This window comes from Nansenia antarctica, assembly GCF_963989245.1.
Source record: "Nansenia antarctica genome assembly, chromosome: 5".
In the NCBI taxonomy this organism is placed as follows: domain Eukaryota; kingdom Metazoa; phylum Chordata; class Actinopteri; order Argentiniformes; family Microstomatidae; genus Nansenia; species Nansenia antarctica.
The window spans coordinates 71,118,992-71,136,591 of NC_137690.1; the positions used below are offsets into that span (position 1 = coordinate 71,118,992).

A 17,600-nucleotide genomic window follows, 5' to 3' on the forward strand; every position below is an offset into this window, starting at 1 on the left:
CACATGTCGAAGTGTCCTTGGGCAAGACACTGAACCCAAAATTGTTCCCAGTGAACGGGCCGGCGCCTTGCATGGTAGCTTGCCGCCATTGGTGTGTGAATGTGTGTGAATGGGTGAATGAGAGGCCATTGTAAAGCGCTTTGGATAAAGGCGCTATATAAGTGCAGTCCGTTATAGTCCAGATGGGCCACTCCCTTGATTTACTATTGGTACCATTCCTCATTCCATTCATTACAATGAGCCTGTCTTCTGACTTCTACCTCACAGACGCGCACGCACAAACACACACGTTACTTTACTTTATTCATTGAATTTTTACAGGGAAAACTCACATTTATTAACACTTCTGTAAATGTGTCAGTTTTAGCCACACCCTGGGTCCCTGGGCAGGCTGTTAAAAACATTACAGATCAAGCCAACCTTGATCAAAACACAGACATTATTGATCTCAGGTGATTGCATCTCTTCCAGAACATTCTCTCTGTATGCTCTCTGTGTTAGCGTTAGCCCCCTAGCACGCCACCAGAGAGGCAGTGCAGTCCTGCATCAACCGCAGCTTGGTGGTGCGCTTCCCTGGGCAGTTGGCTGCCGCGGGGGGGGGTCTAGAGGGGAGGGGCATCGAGGGGGGGGGGAGGACGGTCACGGACCCCTGCAGGACGTGGGGCGCTGTGGAGGGATGTGGAGGGATGTATCCGTTGGTTCCTGGTTCCTGTTCCTGTGAGACGAGGTTGGAGACGGTTACAATAATAACAACAATATCAACCATAACAACAACAACAATATCAACAATATCAATAATAACAATAACAGCAACAACAACAACAACAACAACAACATCAACAACAATATCAACAACAATATCAACAGGCAGACTCTGATTCCCTCCATGAATTAGATTTGCAATTGACTCCTTGCATGGAGTGAATTTGAGTTAGCTCAACACACACACACACACACACACACACACACACACACACACACACACACACACACACATTGAATTTGACTTGTTGAAACTTGTAGGAACCCTGATGGCATGACATCATCAGGGCATAACCTTGTTGTGTGAGACTCTCACCTCTGGCTGATAGATGTCACATTTCACGCCGATGAAGATCTCCTTTGAGAAACTTTGAGTTTCCAGAGGTAGCCTTTGCAGAAGGTAGCCTTTGCAGAAGCCTTTGGACTAAGGGACAGGAAACAGAATATGATTTGCTGAATAGGAGAAACAGGATAGGGTGATGTGGTGAAATAACTGAGAACTGCATTTGAGTTGTATCGAGTAAAGTGTTTCACTCACTGCATTCGCCTCATCCTTCGTCCTCTCTTTGATGGTGAACTCTACAAAGTATCTCGGACCACCCATCCACTGTGGAGGGAAGCAACAGGAAACTGTCACATCACAACGGGAAACTGTCACATCACAACAGGAAATGGTCACATCACAACAGGAAACTGTCACATCACAACAGGAAACGGTCACATCACAACAGGAAACGGTCACATCACAACAGGAAACGGTCACATCACAACAGGAAACGGTCACATCACAACGGGAAACGGTCACATCACAACAGGTAACTGTCACATCACAACAGGAAACTGTCACATCACAGAAGGGCCGCATCTCAAAAGTCTGAAGTCACTTCCACCCGTATCAGTCACAACAACCCCCCCCCCAACCCCCCGCCCCACGGCGGAGGGTGCCTTCCACCTGCATGGTGCCCTGGGTGACCTCTAACCCTAACCCTAACCCCCCCACCTGCATGCTGCCCTGGGTGAACTCCATCAGGTCGAAGGCGGGACTTCCTGTCCTCTCGCTGTTGAACTTCTCCAGACACTGATTGACAACCTCGGCCCAGACAGGGTCTTCCAAACTCCCCCCCCCGGTCGGACAGTCTGGACACGTCCTACGGATGGCCTCGCTAGGCACTGCACATAGGGGCAAAGGTCAAAGGTCAAACCAAACCAAACCTCTCGAGGTCAGCCACTACTCTTTACACATCTGGCACCACATTCATTGAACGTTTGCACTGCACTGTAAATGCCCTACCACTGTAAAGACAGTCATTGCTGTTACACTGTAAAGACAGTCATTGCTGTTACACTGTAAAGACAGTCATTGCTGTTACACTATAAAGACAGTCATTGCTGTTACACTACACTCTTGCACTTGCACTCACGCTGTCATTGCTATATTAATACTCACTTACTACTTATTATATTTTATTGTTGATTTATTGATTCATGATCAGATAAGAGACCAGCTGAGAGACCAGGTGAGAGACCAGGAGAGAGACCAGGTGAGAGACCAGGAGAGAGACCAGGAGAGAGACCAGGAGAGACCAGGAGAGAGACCAGGAGAGAGACCAGCTGAGAGAGACCAGGAGAGAGACCAGGAGAGAGACCAGGAGAGAGACCAGGAGAGAGACCAGGTGAGAGAGACCAGGAGAGAGACCAGGTGAGAGAGACCAGGAGAGAGACCAGGAGAGAGACCAGGAGAGAGAGACCAGGAGAGAGAGACCAGGAGAGAGACCAGGAGAGAGAGACCAGGAGAGAGAGACCAGGAGAGAGAGACCAGGAGAGAGACCAGCTGAGAGAGACCAGGTGAGAGACCAGGTGAGAGACCAGCTGAGAGACCAGGTGAGAGACCAGGAGAGAGACCAGGAGAGAGAGACCAGGAGAGAGAGACCAGGAGAGAGACCAGGAGAGAGAGACCAGGAGAGAGAGACCAGGAGAGAGACCAGGAGAGAGACCAGGAGAGAGAGACCAGGAGAGAGAGACCAGGAGAGAGACCAGCTGAGAGAGACCAGCTGAGAGACCAGGTGAGAGAGACCAGGAGAGAGAGACCAGGAGAGAGAGACCAGGAGAGAGACCAGCTGAGAGAGACCAGGTGAGAGACCAGGTGAGAGACCAGCTGAGAGACCAGGTGAGAGACCAGGAGAGAGACCAGGAGAGAGAGACCAGGAGAGAGAGACCAGGAGAGAGACCAGGAGAGAGAGACCAGGAGAGAGAGACCAGGAGAGAGAGACCAGGAGAGAGACCAGCTGAGAGAGACCAGCTGAGAGACCAGGTGAGAGAGACCAGGAGAGAGACCAGGAGAGAGACCAGGAGAGAGACCAGGAGAGAGAGCAGGAGAGAGACCAGCCCCTACCTCTCTGGATGGTGCAGTTGTAGTTAAGGACATTCACGCTAACGGAGGTATCATACGTCTCAATGACCGTCGCCTCACACAGACCATAGACCTGTTGGTTAGGGAGGGAGATAGGGTCAAGGTGCCGCCCCCCAGGCCTAGATAAAGCTGTTGGTTGGTTAGGGAGGGAGATACGGTCAGGGTACCCCCCCCCCCCCCCCCCCCCCACCAGGCCTAGCTTCAACCTCTAGTTGTCGGAGGACTTGATCAATCTACCTACCCTCTCCTCTCTCCTCTCCCATCTCCTCCTAATAATTATGATAATAATACTAATATTGATAATAATAATAACAACAACAACAACAATAATAATAATGATAATAATAATAATAATGATGATGATGATGATGATGATGATGATGATGCTGATGCTGATGATACTTACTGGCACACTGATAATATCTCTGACTTCACACGTCTTCCACGTCTTCCTGCTGATCACAGGACATGAGGTGGTCCACACCTCCATGGACAGGCTGTACCTGGTCCTCCCTATTGAGGGAGAACTCAAGTGAGGTCTCTGGAACAGAGAGGGTAGAGGGTTAGGTCAGAGCCCATCTCCTCCCGCAACAGAGAGGGTAGAGGGTTAGGTCAGAGCCCATCTCCTCCCGCAACAGAGAGGGTAGAGGGTTAGGTCAGAGCCCATCTCCTCCCGCAACAGAGAGGGTAGAGGGTTAGGTCAGAGCCCATCTCCTCCCGCAACAGAGAGGGTAGAGGGTTAGGTCAGAGCCCATCTCCTCCCGCAACAGAGAGGGTAGAGGGTTAGGTCACAGCCCATCTCCTCCCGCAACAGAGAGGGTAGAGGGTTAGGTCAGAGCCCATCTCCTCCCGCAACAGAGAGGGTAGAGGGTTAGGTCAGAGCCCATCTCCTCCCGCAACAGAGAGGGTAGAGGGTTAGGTCAGAGCCCATCTCCTCCTGCAACAGAGAGTGTAGAGGGTTAGGTCAGAGCCCATCTCCTCCCGCAACAGAGAGGGTAGAGGGTTAGGTCACAGCCCATCTCCATCTCCTCCTTTGGGTCAAGTCATTTTGCATTCAATCAATTCAGGAAGTAAACTCAAATTCTAATTCCACTTCCAACTGTTCTCATTGTGTTTTCAATTAGGAGAATTTTACATTTTAAATCAGAATTTGGGTTCACTTCCTGATTTGACTGAATTGAAACGCTGAAACCCTGAAGCCCAAAAGAGAACGTAAGAGGTTTGTTACCTGATGTCCCAATGTATGCAAATCAGGGGAGGCTGGTGGAGGCAGAAATCGGAGGCCAGGCCATATTATAATGCATGGAATGGAATGAGGAATGTGTGAAGGGAGTTGTGGCTTTAATATGATGACTGATGGACAGATGATTCACTTACTTAGACAAATGAACTTGTAGTTAGTCGCTTTGGATAAAGGTGTCTGCTAAATGTCAAAAATGTTAAGGTAAACAATGTCTAGGGGTGTTAAGACTAGCGATGGCTCGACAGGTGTGTGTGTGTGTGTGTGTGTGTGTGTGCGTGCGTATGTACGTGGCCATGTGTGTGTGTGTGTTTGTGTGTGTGTGTCTGTACGTGTGTGTTTGTGTGTGTCCATGTGTCCGACTCTGTGTCTGTGTTTATGTGTGTCTGTGTGTCCGACTCTGTGTCTATGCGTGTGTCCGTGTGTCCAAGTCTGTGTCCGTGTGTGTGTATGGCTGTGTGTCCATGTGTGTGTGTGTGTGTGTGTGTGTGTGTGTGTGTGTGTGGTAAGCCTCACCCTCTGGTAGCTGACGTCATAGACTCTGTTGAGGTTGAAGACGTCTCCCGTGGTCCGGTGTTTGTTGATCTGGTCCAGGGCCCGTTCTGCCACGCTGAGCACCGCGGGGTCCAGGCAGCCCTGGTCCTCCTCCACGGGCTCAGCCGGGGCGCTGCGGACCCCCGGGAGACACACACACAGCAGGGACAACAGCAGCAGCACGCACACCCTCATCCTGGAAGTCTGTTAGCCTCGATGCTAATGCTAGTGATGGAGCCCAGTTGAAGCAGAGAGAGAAGGCAAGGCAAGGCAAGTTTATTTGTGGAGCACATTTCATACAACAGGGTGCAAAAGTGTGCAAAGGGTGCAACAAGCAAAGTGCTTTACATATAGCATAAAAAAACACAGAAAAACTGTAAGAAGTAGTATAGTAAGAAAAAAGAAAAACTGAAAATAAAAATGGCAAGAATATATATATATATATATATATATAGTATACAGTATACAGTATATATATAGTATACGGAGTATACAGTATATATATATATAAAATAAATAGATAAACATTTAACAACATAATAAGACAATGAATACATGAAGATAAAAGTGTTATTACTGTAACTGGTTTCAAGCGCTGCTGTTCCCGGTACGGTGTGTGAGATTGCAGGTACTGCGTCTGTGTTTAGCCGCTATCTTAGAGAGAGAGACTGAGAGAGACAGTGTGAGAGTGAGACAGAGAGAGACAGTGTGATCGTTCTCTGGTCCAATAGTGCAGTACAGGCCAACACAGCTGTTATATATATGGACCGACGACAATACATTTCGACATTGTGTGTGTGTGTGTGTGCGGGGGGGAGGGTTGTGTCTGGTCATGTGTGTGGGAGAGGTGTGTGTGTGTGTGGGGGGGTGGGGGGAGGGGTTAGTGTGTGTGTGTGTGTGTGACTGATGTGATGATGCAATGAGTCTGTGTTGAAAGAGGCCCTGGCTGACCCAGAGTCGACCCTCCAAATTAAACACACACCATGAAATGGAGGACATCATTTACCCCCCTCCCCACCCCGCCCCCAACTATTATCACAATAATTAAAAACCTTTCATGTTTTTTCTCAGTTTATTGAGACAAAACATGAACAAAAAAACCTCTTTACAGTTATTGAGTTGTGGTTTGACCGCTTTTGACCGTTAAACACTGAGTTGACTGAACTCTGATGGTTGCGAAACGGTCAGGACACTCCCGTGATTCCGGGATGGGGTGTGTGTATCTGTTTGTGTGTGTGTGTGTGTGTGTGTGTGTGTGTGTGTGTGTGCATGTCTGTGTGTGTGTGTGTGTGTGTGTGTGGGGGGGGGGGGGGGTGGTTCCAGGATGGGGCATGGGTCCACCTCTGGACTCACTGGTCAGAAGATTGACTCAGCTTAACTGAAAGGTTGTCATCATCATCATCATCCTCATCATCATCAAGTTTACATGTTTATTTGTAATTTCATACAACAGGGGCAATTAATTAATTCAACATGCTTTACATACATTATTAAAAAATAAAGCAAGAGGAGCATAGTAAGAAAATAAAAATGACAATGAATAAAAGCAAGTATAAGAAGTAAATCGATAAAACATTTAATAAGATAATAGTTCATGGATAAAAAGACATTGATAGAAGCGTTTGTGTTTAATTTGTGTTTAATTTATAAGGGTTATAAATTAACTGTTGGAGTATAGAGCCAAAAGAAGAAAAACACGGTTCCCATTACTTACGCAGGGCACGTATGCAGTGGCGGATTAACGCATAGGCTTACTAGGCTGCAGCCTAGGGCCACCACCACTAGGGGGCCACCTAACATTGGATATTTATTATTTTTTTTTTAATAATAATAATAAAATAACATATTATTTTCTATCCTGAGGCGGCGAGGCCCCCCTATATTTTCTATCCGCTTGTTAAGTCTGAAGTTCAAAAGTGACGTTTAGCCATTTCCGTTTTGGAAACCAAACCAAACCAAACCAGAAATTCAAAAGTTGCAAAAATGAAGCGGACGCACATGAGTGGGGCCAAAAAACGAAAAGAACTAATGAAAAAAGAACTAAATATAGCAAAGTTGCCCAAGATTTCAACATTTTTTTCTAATAATGCTGCTGCGCCTGAAACGACCAATGTTGTCGAGAGTGAGAGCCACGAAACGGTTAGCTCTGGGTCGGGTGTCGCTAGCACAAGCAGCGCTGAGGCGAACATGGGGGGGGAGATGCAGGCTGTCGAGGCTGAGCGCGGAGAAGAGGCACTAACGTTACCAGTACCACCACCAGCTGACAGTGACACTGATACCGAGCAGGACAATCAAGAAGAGGAGGCAACACGTGGACCACCAAGTCCAGACACAAATCCTACCACCACTTACAGCTCGGATCCTGGATTGTGGGATACAGTTGGTGAAGACATGAGAACATATTGGATTAAGATGGGGCCACAATGTTGTCAAAATGAAGATGCTAATGTCGCCGCTTCAGAAACACAGCACAAGCATCAGAAGAGGTATCAAAAACACTATTTAAAAGAAAAAAGTCAAATGGCGAAACCATGCCTCGAGAATGGTTAATTTATTCACCTGCAAAAGGAAAAGTATTTTGTTTCGCATGTAAATTATTTGCAGACGGTGCTCATAAATCAGGACTCAAAACAGGCTACAATGACTGGAAAAACGCAGCAGTGTGTCTGGCTGAGCATGAAGGTTCCGAAAGCCACATGTGATGCGCAGCGCTGCTGCTGGCTGTATTGACTCAGAACTAAAAAAGCAGTTTGACAACGAGTGTGCTTATTGGACAGATGTGTTAAAGCGAGTGGTTGTAGTGGTGAAGTTTCTTGCAGAGCGAGGATTACCATTGAGGGGACACTGTGAAACCTTTGGCCAGCCTGATAATGGGAATTTTATGGGTGTGTTGGAAGTGATCAGTGAGTTTGATCCATTCTTGAAAGCGCACATAGACAAATATGGAAATGCTGGCAAGGGAACCACATCTTACCTCTCATCAACAACATGCTTAGAATTTATTGAATTGATGGGAGAGCATGTCCTAGCTGAGATAATCAGTCAGGTAAAAATAGCAAAGTATTTTTCAATCAGCGTCGACTCTACACCAGATGTTGCACACACAGACCAGCTCACATTCATCATACGATATGTGTCACCAGATGGATGCGTGGAGGAGCGTTTTCTCAAGTTTTTGCCAATTCAGAGTCATTCAGGGGAGTCACTTTATCAGTCTGTTCTTGGCGTTTTGGAAGAAATGGGCATTGACATCAATAACTGCCGAGGCCAATGTTATGACAATGCAGCCAACATGTCCGGCATTTACAGTGGTTTGCAAGCACGCATTAAGAAGATAAATAATTTGGCCGAGTGGGTACCCTGCGCAGCGCATACACTCAATTTAGTGGGAGTTGCCGGTGTAGATTGTTGCCCTGTGACAATGTATTTTTTTTTTTTTGTACTGACACTTTATAATTTTTGTTCCAAATCCACGGCGCGTTGGCAGATAATAACTGCGGGGCTAAATGTTATTGACAACAAGAGGCTGGAGACATTGAAAAGTTTGTCAGATACTAGATGGTCAGCACATGCGCAAGCAACAAAAGCACTACACCAGAACTATGCCAACATCCAAGAGTCACTGAAGAAGATGAGCGATGACCCGATCCAAACTGGCACTACTCGGGATGAAGCCACGACACTTTACACAAAGATGGAAAAATTAGAGAACGCCTTTCTGTGTTCTATGTGGAACACCATACTGCAGCGCTTTCACAAAACTAGCGAAGCTCTACAGGCAGTAGAGCTGGATTTATGTAATGCGGTTGATTTAGTCTACTCATTGAGGGATTACGTGGCCAGTCTTCGGGACGATTTTGACAAGTTTGAGAGTGCTGCAAAAAACATGTCCCCGTTGTCCCAATACTACAAAGCAGACACACAGAGGCAGAGAAGACGAAAAAAACAGGCAGATGAATCCACTGAACCTGACTGTGAGCGATCAGGCCGAGACAACTTTAAAGTAACGGTTTATATCACTGTCATAGATCGACTCGTCATGGAACTAGAGAGGAGGTATCACTCATACAAAGATATTCAGCAGACATTTGGTTTTTTGAACAATATTCCATCCATCTCCATGCTAGATCTTCGCACAAGAGCGGCTAATCTGCAGAAGAAATATGCAGGTGATCTGGAGGAAGATTTTTTGGAGGAAATCAGACAATTCAGGGAATTCATTAAAGAAAATGAGGACACCTCAGCGAGGTCACTGCTGAAACTTATAAGAGGAAGAAAAATACAGGCAGTGTTTCCCAATGTTGATGTTGCACTCCGACTGTTTATGACTCTGCCTGTAACGAATGCCAGCGGGGAGCGGTCTTTTTCTAAACTGGCACTTGTCAAAAACAAACTAAGATCCACAATGGGCCAAGAGAGGCTAAATCACCTGTGCCTGATGTCAATTGAGTCTGACATTCTGCGCACATTGGATTACACCAGCCTCATTAAGGACTTTGCTGCCAGAAAATCAAGGAAAAAGACCTTCTAAGGGTAGGACCATTTATGATTGTGTTGCCTTAATCTGGGCATCTATCTCTTATTTTGTGGATGTAATTTGGACTGTTGCTGTATTGATTTTGTCTCTCTCTCTCTCTCTCTCTCTCTCTCTCTCTCTCTCAGACAACAGGAGAGCAACAGAGAGACAGACAGCAGGAGAGTACAGCAACAGAGAGACAGACAACAGGACAGCAACAAAGAGACAGACAACAGGACAGCAACAAAGAGACAGACAACAGGACAGCAACAGAGAGACAGACAACAGGAGAAGAGAGCAACAGAGAGACAGACAACAGGAGAGGAGAGCAACAGAGAGACAGACAACAGGACAGCAACAGAGAGACAGACAACAGGAGAAGAGAGTAACAGAGAGACAGACAACAGGACAGCAACAGAGAGACAGACAACAGGAGAGGAGAGCAATAGAGAGACAGACAACAGGAGAGGAGAGCAACAGAGAGACAGACAACAGGAGAGGAGAGCAATAGAGACAGAACTGAGGTGAGGTGAGCAACAGAGATAGTTCAGGATGATAACAACCTTTTCAGTGCATTTTTAATTGTTTGCATTATGTTATTAAAGCACAATGTGTTTTATGGTAAAGCATTATGAGTGGTCTGTGTGTGCAGGGTGCTCGTGAGTTGTGTATTTTGGGGAGGGGGAGGCTCGTGTATGAATGAATGAATGAATGAATGGACTTTATTGTCATTGCTACAGTACAGGTACCAAACAACGAAATTTAGGAGGGGTGGCTCCCCTGGTGTTAGGAAAGGAAAAAAAAAATATGGAAAAAAAAAGGGAACAAATGGAGAAAAAAAAAAAAAGGGGGGGGGGGGGGCCTCACACAAAGGAGTAGCCTAGGGCCACTGACCACCTTAATCCGCCACTGCACGTATGCACTACTGTTAAGGTCATAAATGGTAAATGGACTGCACTTATACAGCGCCTTTATCCAAAGCGCTTTACAACGTCCTCTCATTCACCCAATCACACACCAATGGCGGCAAGCTACCATGCAAGGCGCCGGCCCGCTCACTGGGAGCAATTTGGGGTTCAGTGTCTTGCCCAAGGACACTTCAACATGTGGCCAGCCGGGGCTCGAACCACCGATCTGCCAACCTTGCGATCATTAGATGGCAGCTCTACCTCCTGAGCCACAGCCGACCCTCAACATTTTTATTGTTTGTGGTCTCTCACTTCTAGTGCCATTCTTCCTCAGAAGATGAAAGGCAAACTTAAAAGGGGACATGGAGGCCCTCTACCAAACCCTTTGACAAGATTACCTTGAGATGTAGAAGTTTTAAAATGTACACGTCTTAATTAAGACTTTCTTTAAGAGAGTTCAGGTAGGTGTTATGGATTATGCAAATCAAATTGGATAAGAACCCTTGAAAATCCTCTTATATAAGGATCAAGTTAGTTGGAATCAACATGAAAAACCTCAACAACCTTTGAAATGAATGAACTGAAAGCCTGCTTTATGAATTATTTTTTGGGGGGATCACGATTATGCCAATCTACCGTCCGGTTACAAACAAGCACTTGAAGCGGCCCTTGATGGAATCTCAAAGGGAAGAAAATAGACCATGGATTTTAAGTTGCGCTCTATACAAAGTGGGAGAGAAGTATATCTAGCATTAGGCTACACCTGCTGCAGACATAATTATTTAAATTAGCTTAGAGTGTTCAATAAAGTTGGACAGTGAGGAAATATATGGTCCGTTTATATATACTGTATGTATGTACTGTATATATACACTCACCGGCCACTTTATTAGGCACACCTTGCTCGTACTGGGTTGGACCCCCTCTTTTGCCTTCAGAACTGCCTTAATTCTTTGTGGCATAGATTCAACAAGGTGCTGGAAACATTCCTCAGAGATCTTGGTACATATTGACATTATGACATCACGCAGTTGCTGAAGATTTGTGGCACAAGATTTATCCTCCACACCATTACACCACCACCACCATTTCCGCCCAGAGAACTGCCGCTCACTGGATATTTCCTCTTTTTCTGACCATTCTCTGTTACCCCTAGAGATGGTTGTGTGGGAAGATCAGCACTTTCTGAAATACTAAAAACAGCCCGTCTGGCACCAACACCCATGACACGTTCAAAGTCACTTAAATCACCTTTCTTTCCCATTCTGATGCTTGGTTTGAACTTCAGCAGATCATCTTGACCATGTCTACATGCCAAAATGCATTGAGTTGCTGCCACATGATTGGCTGATTAGATATGTGTTAATGTGCAGTTGAAAAGGTGTACCTAATAAAGTGGCCGGTGAGTATATATAGGCCTACAGTGAGGGAAATTAGTATTCAACACATCAACAATTTTAGACCAGACATTGATATTGTTAATCAACTAGTGTCATATTCACAACCAAATTCCGCATGACCTATGATGTCATCCACTCCTCACAGGGTTCAGACAGGCTTAATTGAACATGCTCTATTCACCACAACATTGATTGATTGATTGATTGATTGTACTTTATTGTCCCCGAGGGGAAATTTGTCTTGGGCATGGTACTTTCATGCTTCAAGTGCAACAGTGACGATACATACAACATACAGTAGACAAAGTAAACAACAGGACAGCAACAAACATTGAGTGACATTGGCAGCAGTTTCCACCTGGACATGGCATCATTTGGTATAAATATATATTGCACATAACCCTTCAAGTGGTGTTTTCGAATATTGCACATGGCCCTTCAAGTGGTGTCTAAGATAAAGTGCAGGTGCTGGTGATCATGTCCTAATCATCGTTTCTGCTTGAGAGAATTGATTAGTTTAATGGAGAATGGGACAAATGATAGTTTTAAGAGCTTATAGTTACATCTTGGCATGCGAAGCCTTCTACCTAGGGGGAGAACTTCGTATTCTGTGGAGAGCGGATGTTGGGGGTCTGCGATTATCTTGTTAGCCTTGTCCAGGACAGCTTTTTCATATAGTTTATTTAGGATCACATAGTCTCTTTCACCTACAATTTTCATAGCTGTTTTGTGAATGCTGACTAGTCTGTTTTTTTGTTGTACAGTTAAGTTGCCAAACCACACAATTATTCCATATCTGATTACACTTTCAACAATGGACTGATAGAAACTTGTTGTTATCCTACAACTGGATATAAGGTTATCAGCACTGCTGTTTTGGAGGCAAAACAAGGAAATTGATTCTAAATGTCTCTGCTTTGTAATTTAATTGAGTTATTAAAGATTCATGTGTCGAATAATAACTTGAGCACAGTATGTGTGGTATTGTAGTATAGTATTTATTTCACTGCAAGCATTTTAAAACATCCAACTATGTGCCAGTATGAGATATTCAGAAAGGAAGAAAGAGATTGGGAGAATAGACTGTATGTAGTGTTTTCTTTTTGCCTTCAGCATTTCAATACTAAGAACAATATGAATGAGTGAATAACTCAAGTCTCTAGCTCTTGACATGCTTCGTGAAAATCTGTTAAACTTATATATTGTTATACTCCCTTCAGCAGACTGCATGTTGAACATTTGTGGATCGCTTCAGAATTTCAGTTTTATATACAATATAAAATATAATAATACAAGTTTCCTGTCTAGTTGTTACAGAAGCATTTTTTTTCTAATGTAAAGATGTTAGGTTCACCACCAATGTTCATTTCAAAACACCATTGTTGATGCACAGGATGTTGACTGACAAAAACCCTATTCACACGGGACTAGTATTATCTGATATAGAAATTATCCTCCGACGTCTGTGTTTCGTGCGGTGCATTTGTACGGGATAAGCAAAGTCTGTATTTTACATGAATTGCCTGACATTTTCCCCTGGAAATGATGTCAAGGCTCTGTGTATGCAACCAGATATCTATTATACATAGCCATGCATGAGATGAGCCTCCTGAATTTGCACCCAATATACCGTAAAAACTTTCATTTATAATGAAATTGTTGGTTAAAGTAAGTTGCATAACAGACTTCACTCACAAAATAGTCTAGTCTTGCTTCCTACAGCTTTGTATTGATCTATCAACAATATTATTCCCAAATCTGTAAGGCTATATTCCTACTGCATTGATTGGGCTACACTCCTACTGTAGCTCTCCACTTTGCACCCTATTTCCACGTGTTTCATGATGATCCTTCATTCATGATTCATTCATGATGCATCTATCTTCCACCATAGTTTCGTAAAAATCGGGCCAATCAATGTTTGTAAATTTCCTATTCTGTATGGCAAGACCCATCCTTCACCCAAGTTTCGTCGATATTGTCCCAGTGGTGTGGGAGAAAAAGTGTGTCAAATACGAATAGACAGAGACTGAATCTTAACACTGCAAATGACCCCAAATCACAGACATGACGATTTCGCACAGGACTAATATTATATCACAGGACTAATATTATCACAGGCTAATATTATCACAGGATTTTTACTTCACAAATTACGGACATGGCAGATTTGCACGGGATTAACAACACAGACGACCGCCGTAATTAATACAAACTACAAGAGATCCCCAGATAATTCTAGTCCCGTGCGAATAGGGCTAAAGACTACACCCTCATTCCTCAATGAATTCTCTGATCTGTGGGGAAACAGTGAACATGGACCACAGACATCTTATGTTTTCTCACTTCAACATTGTGATTGTGGAGGATTTGAGAGTGACGAGAGAACGGAGAGGAAAGCAGACAGATAGAGAAGGTGTGTGTGTGTGTGTGTGTGTGTGTGTGTGTTCATGTAAGAGTGTGTGTAAACTAAGCTCACTCATGCCTGCCTTCCTCCGACCACACAAGGGCATTGTCCTTGGTGAGGTTATCGAGCTGTCTTTGTGACATCATCGTGTGTTTACACAATCTGCTATCACAGAGCTGCGCTCATCCTTGTGTGCTGTGTAACACGTCCTGTTAGAATCCTGCAACCATGGAACTTCATACACAAATACACAATGGACACAACACCTCACCAGGGCACAGGACAAGACATAACCACAACAAATTGTGACGTTAGAATTATAAGGTTCTATCTCTAATCTGATCCATTAGGTGTTTATTAATGCATTTATTTTTTAAATGTTGACATTTTTTAGTTAGTAATTCATAAAATACAAAGGTTCCATCTCACAAAACATAATGGAATGTAAAAACTTTGACGCTCAATATCTCTGAACTACCCTAAACGGAGATAGAACCTTGTAATTCTAAGCTCACGAAATCTCAAAGCTCAAAATGGCCATCTTCTATAGAATCGATTAAGAACTGCACAGTCGGAAGCACAGTTTGACCCAAATGTCAAACAAACACAACACTCTCTACACCAAGAACCCCCAACATCGACACAGAAATCACACACTCTACACTAAGTAGGAAACAGCACAACTGTCACAATGACACAGCATCTCAACTGTACGTATTGGCCAAAAATATGCAGCCTTAACACAAATAACAACACCTACTGGAGCACTTAAGACCACTCAATCAGTCGGTACAGTGTTGAAATGATTCATACTGCCATTGCAGTGGTGGGCTAGTCTGCTGTGATAGACAGAAGTTGTTAAGACCTGTAAAGTGCTGCCAAAAGACAAGAGGCTGTGAGGGATGATATGGATGGAACTGTAGGAGCTGATCCATCCTTCTGTCGATGTCAATTACTGACAGTGCTGACATGTGGTGTGTCTCCCTCCAAATAATCACAGGAAAAAACCCGAGAGAGAATGGGTTTGCGATTGCAGAGCCACTCTCTCTGCTGTCTCATGTGTGCTAGTTTACAGCTTTCAAAATAAATTTTTGAATTAAACATCATATCTACGTTCTCTAGATGAAGAACGGGCATTTGGATACAGGAAAATGTGTTGAAAATGTAGGATTCATTAAGAGAAGTTAAGAGAAGAGAGAGAAGAGAAAAGTTTATGGAGGTAGTTCCATCTGTGCACTAGGCACAGCCGACAGACAGGAGCTTAAGCAGTATAGGCACGTTGTTATTCACGCCGACTCCAAGGATGTTAGAATGAAGCAGACAGAGGTCACTAAGAGCAACAGAGAGAGATTTTAGAGATCTAAAGCAGACTTATGTTACTCAAGAGCTGGCTGGCTAAATTGTGTGTCATACAAGGTGTAGGGTTTATTAATGTGTTCACATATAACCGATAGAAGGTTGTGTTTGAACACAGTGTGGTGTTAATGTTTTTGGGCTAATAGCGGCCCTGTTGTTTTAGCTTTATGAAACATGTTTATCTAATGAAACATGTTAAATGGGATGACATTTGTTCTTTTGATCATGTATATGCAGATCCACAAAGTGGTTTTGGAGAGGATGTTTAAAGTCTGCTACGACATTGAGAACGCAACGGAATACATTATGAGCCTTACTCAGACTTTTCAAAAAGACAAAAAAAATGTACTATATTGGCCACCCAGAAAATGCATTGTGGTAATTCATTCCAAGTATTCTGTTGGTGCCCTGTAAAATATGAGGTATGATATTGTGCCATAGCTTAGACCCCCGGCAAGCCTGATCACAGCTACTTTTACACATTACATCAGATGATCATTGACGTGTGGTTGTGTATGTGTTATAGAGAGAGGGCGAGGACATTGATCAATAACTCTGCAGCAATGCTAATAACATATGCAGATGCTGTAAATTACTAATCACCCTTATTCCATTTGGATTGATCTGTAAGAGACTTGGGGTAGGCTAATGTACTCCTAATTAACATGATGGAAGGCACTGGTTTAAAGCAAATTAGAACAGATAAGGACAGGGTGCTGTGGCAAATTAGTCAGATAGTTACTAAACCAGGCAGGAGGTTTTCTTCCAGTGGCTGCAATTCATCACAGCGTTGGCTGCAGCGTTCTAACTCCAGAACCCGTTTCACTATGGTGTCTCACTCCCCTGGGGTCAGTGGGGAGTGCTAAGTGACCTCTGTGGGGCTTAGGATTTGAAGGGTTGTCATTATATCGTGACGTTAGAATTATAAGGTTCTATCTCTATTTTTGTCAAAATTGAGTTTTTTACATAATCTGATCCATTAGGTGTCTTCTTCTTTCGTGTAACGTCAGAGGTCCAACTCGGTGTTGCGTAGCCATGCCCGCATCTCTGGTTCTAGGTCGAAGAGGCTGGCTTCTGAGGGTGGTCTATATAAGGGGCAGATGGTGATTATGTGGTCGGCGGTCTGCTCTGGGTCTCCGTCATCATTAGGTGTCTATTAATGCCTGTGTGGTGTTATTTTAAAATGATAACATTTTTTAGTTAGTAATTCATAAAATACAAAGGTTCCATCTCACCAAACATAATGGAATGTAAAAACGTTGACGCTCAATATCTCTGAACTGCCCTAAACGGAGATGGAACCTTATAATAAGCTCACCATTTATGGATTAACACAAAGACAATTATGAATAATAAAAAAAAAAAAGATTGTCAGGTCCACTGGTTTCTACTCTTCTATTATCTTCTTTATTTAAACAGCCTTAACAGCTTGTTAAGTGTTAGTAATCAATGGTTTATACATGCACGTGTGTTATTATGTATGTTATGATGGTAGCGCATGAACTTAAGGAAGGATTGTTATCTCGAAAACACTCACTACTGGCTTCTAAAACGTTCATCAATGCTCCGTCGGCAAACCCTAAAATAAGACAATGTTACTCTTGTGTTGTTGTCACAGTGTGGAGATGCCGTTCCGGAAGCGGTTTTGTTTGTAGAAAAAGTCTTGTTTTAGGGGAGGACGGATCGCTGATGGGAAAAAACAGCTTTCTGACCCCTTGGAGAAAGTGAAAGTGAGCTGCCACAAATTGGCAGAGAGAAAAGCAGTGTTACCTGTTCCAGGGCCTGGTGGGCTTTAGGAGTTGTTCTTCTACTGGTTTTATTTTCTATCTCGCTATAATTGGAGGAAACCTTTCAACCCGTGTTGCAGAGCATTTCGTACAAGTCTCACAGCATGCTTGTGGTGGTTGACATTTGGAAAGCGACAATCCAATTGTATCAATAGAGTGGATGGGGTCAGTGGTCAACACAAACGTGTCCCCTGAGTTCCTCTCTTCGAAAACAAACGGTGTTCCTGGGAACAGACGCCTCTATTTACGCCGGCGTACAACAGCTACCGCTACATGGCGG

The 17,600-nt window shown here is 44.1% G+C and overlaps 1 protein-coding gene across 1 annotated transcript; it reads right to left on the reverse strand.

Moving 5' to 3' along the window:
- Positions 1-292: 292 nt before the first annotated feature.
- On the reverse strand, positions 293-5,688 carry LOC308157397 (fetuin-B). The gene is made up of 8 exons (XM_080530946.1): positions 5,524-5,688; positions 4,929-5,171; positions 3,579-3,713; positions 3,155-3,245; positions 1,763-1,932; positions 1,301-1,369; positions 1,079-1,186; positions 293-715 (listed from the first exon to the last, which is right to left on the reverse strand). The coding sequence occupies exons 2-8, from the start codon at positions 5,139-5,141 to the stop codon at positions 512-514; spliced, it is 990 nt and encodes a 329-aa protein (XP_080387072.1). The 5' UTR covers positions 5,142-5,171; positions 5,524-5,688; the 3' UTR covers positions 293-511.
- Positions 5,689-17,600: the final 11,912 nt, after the last annotated feature.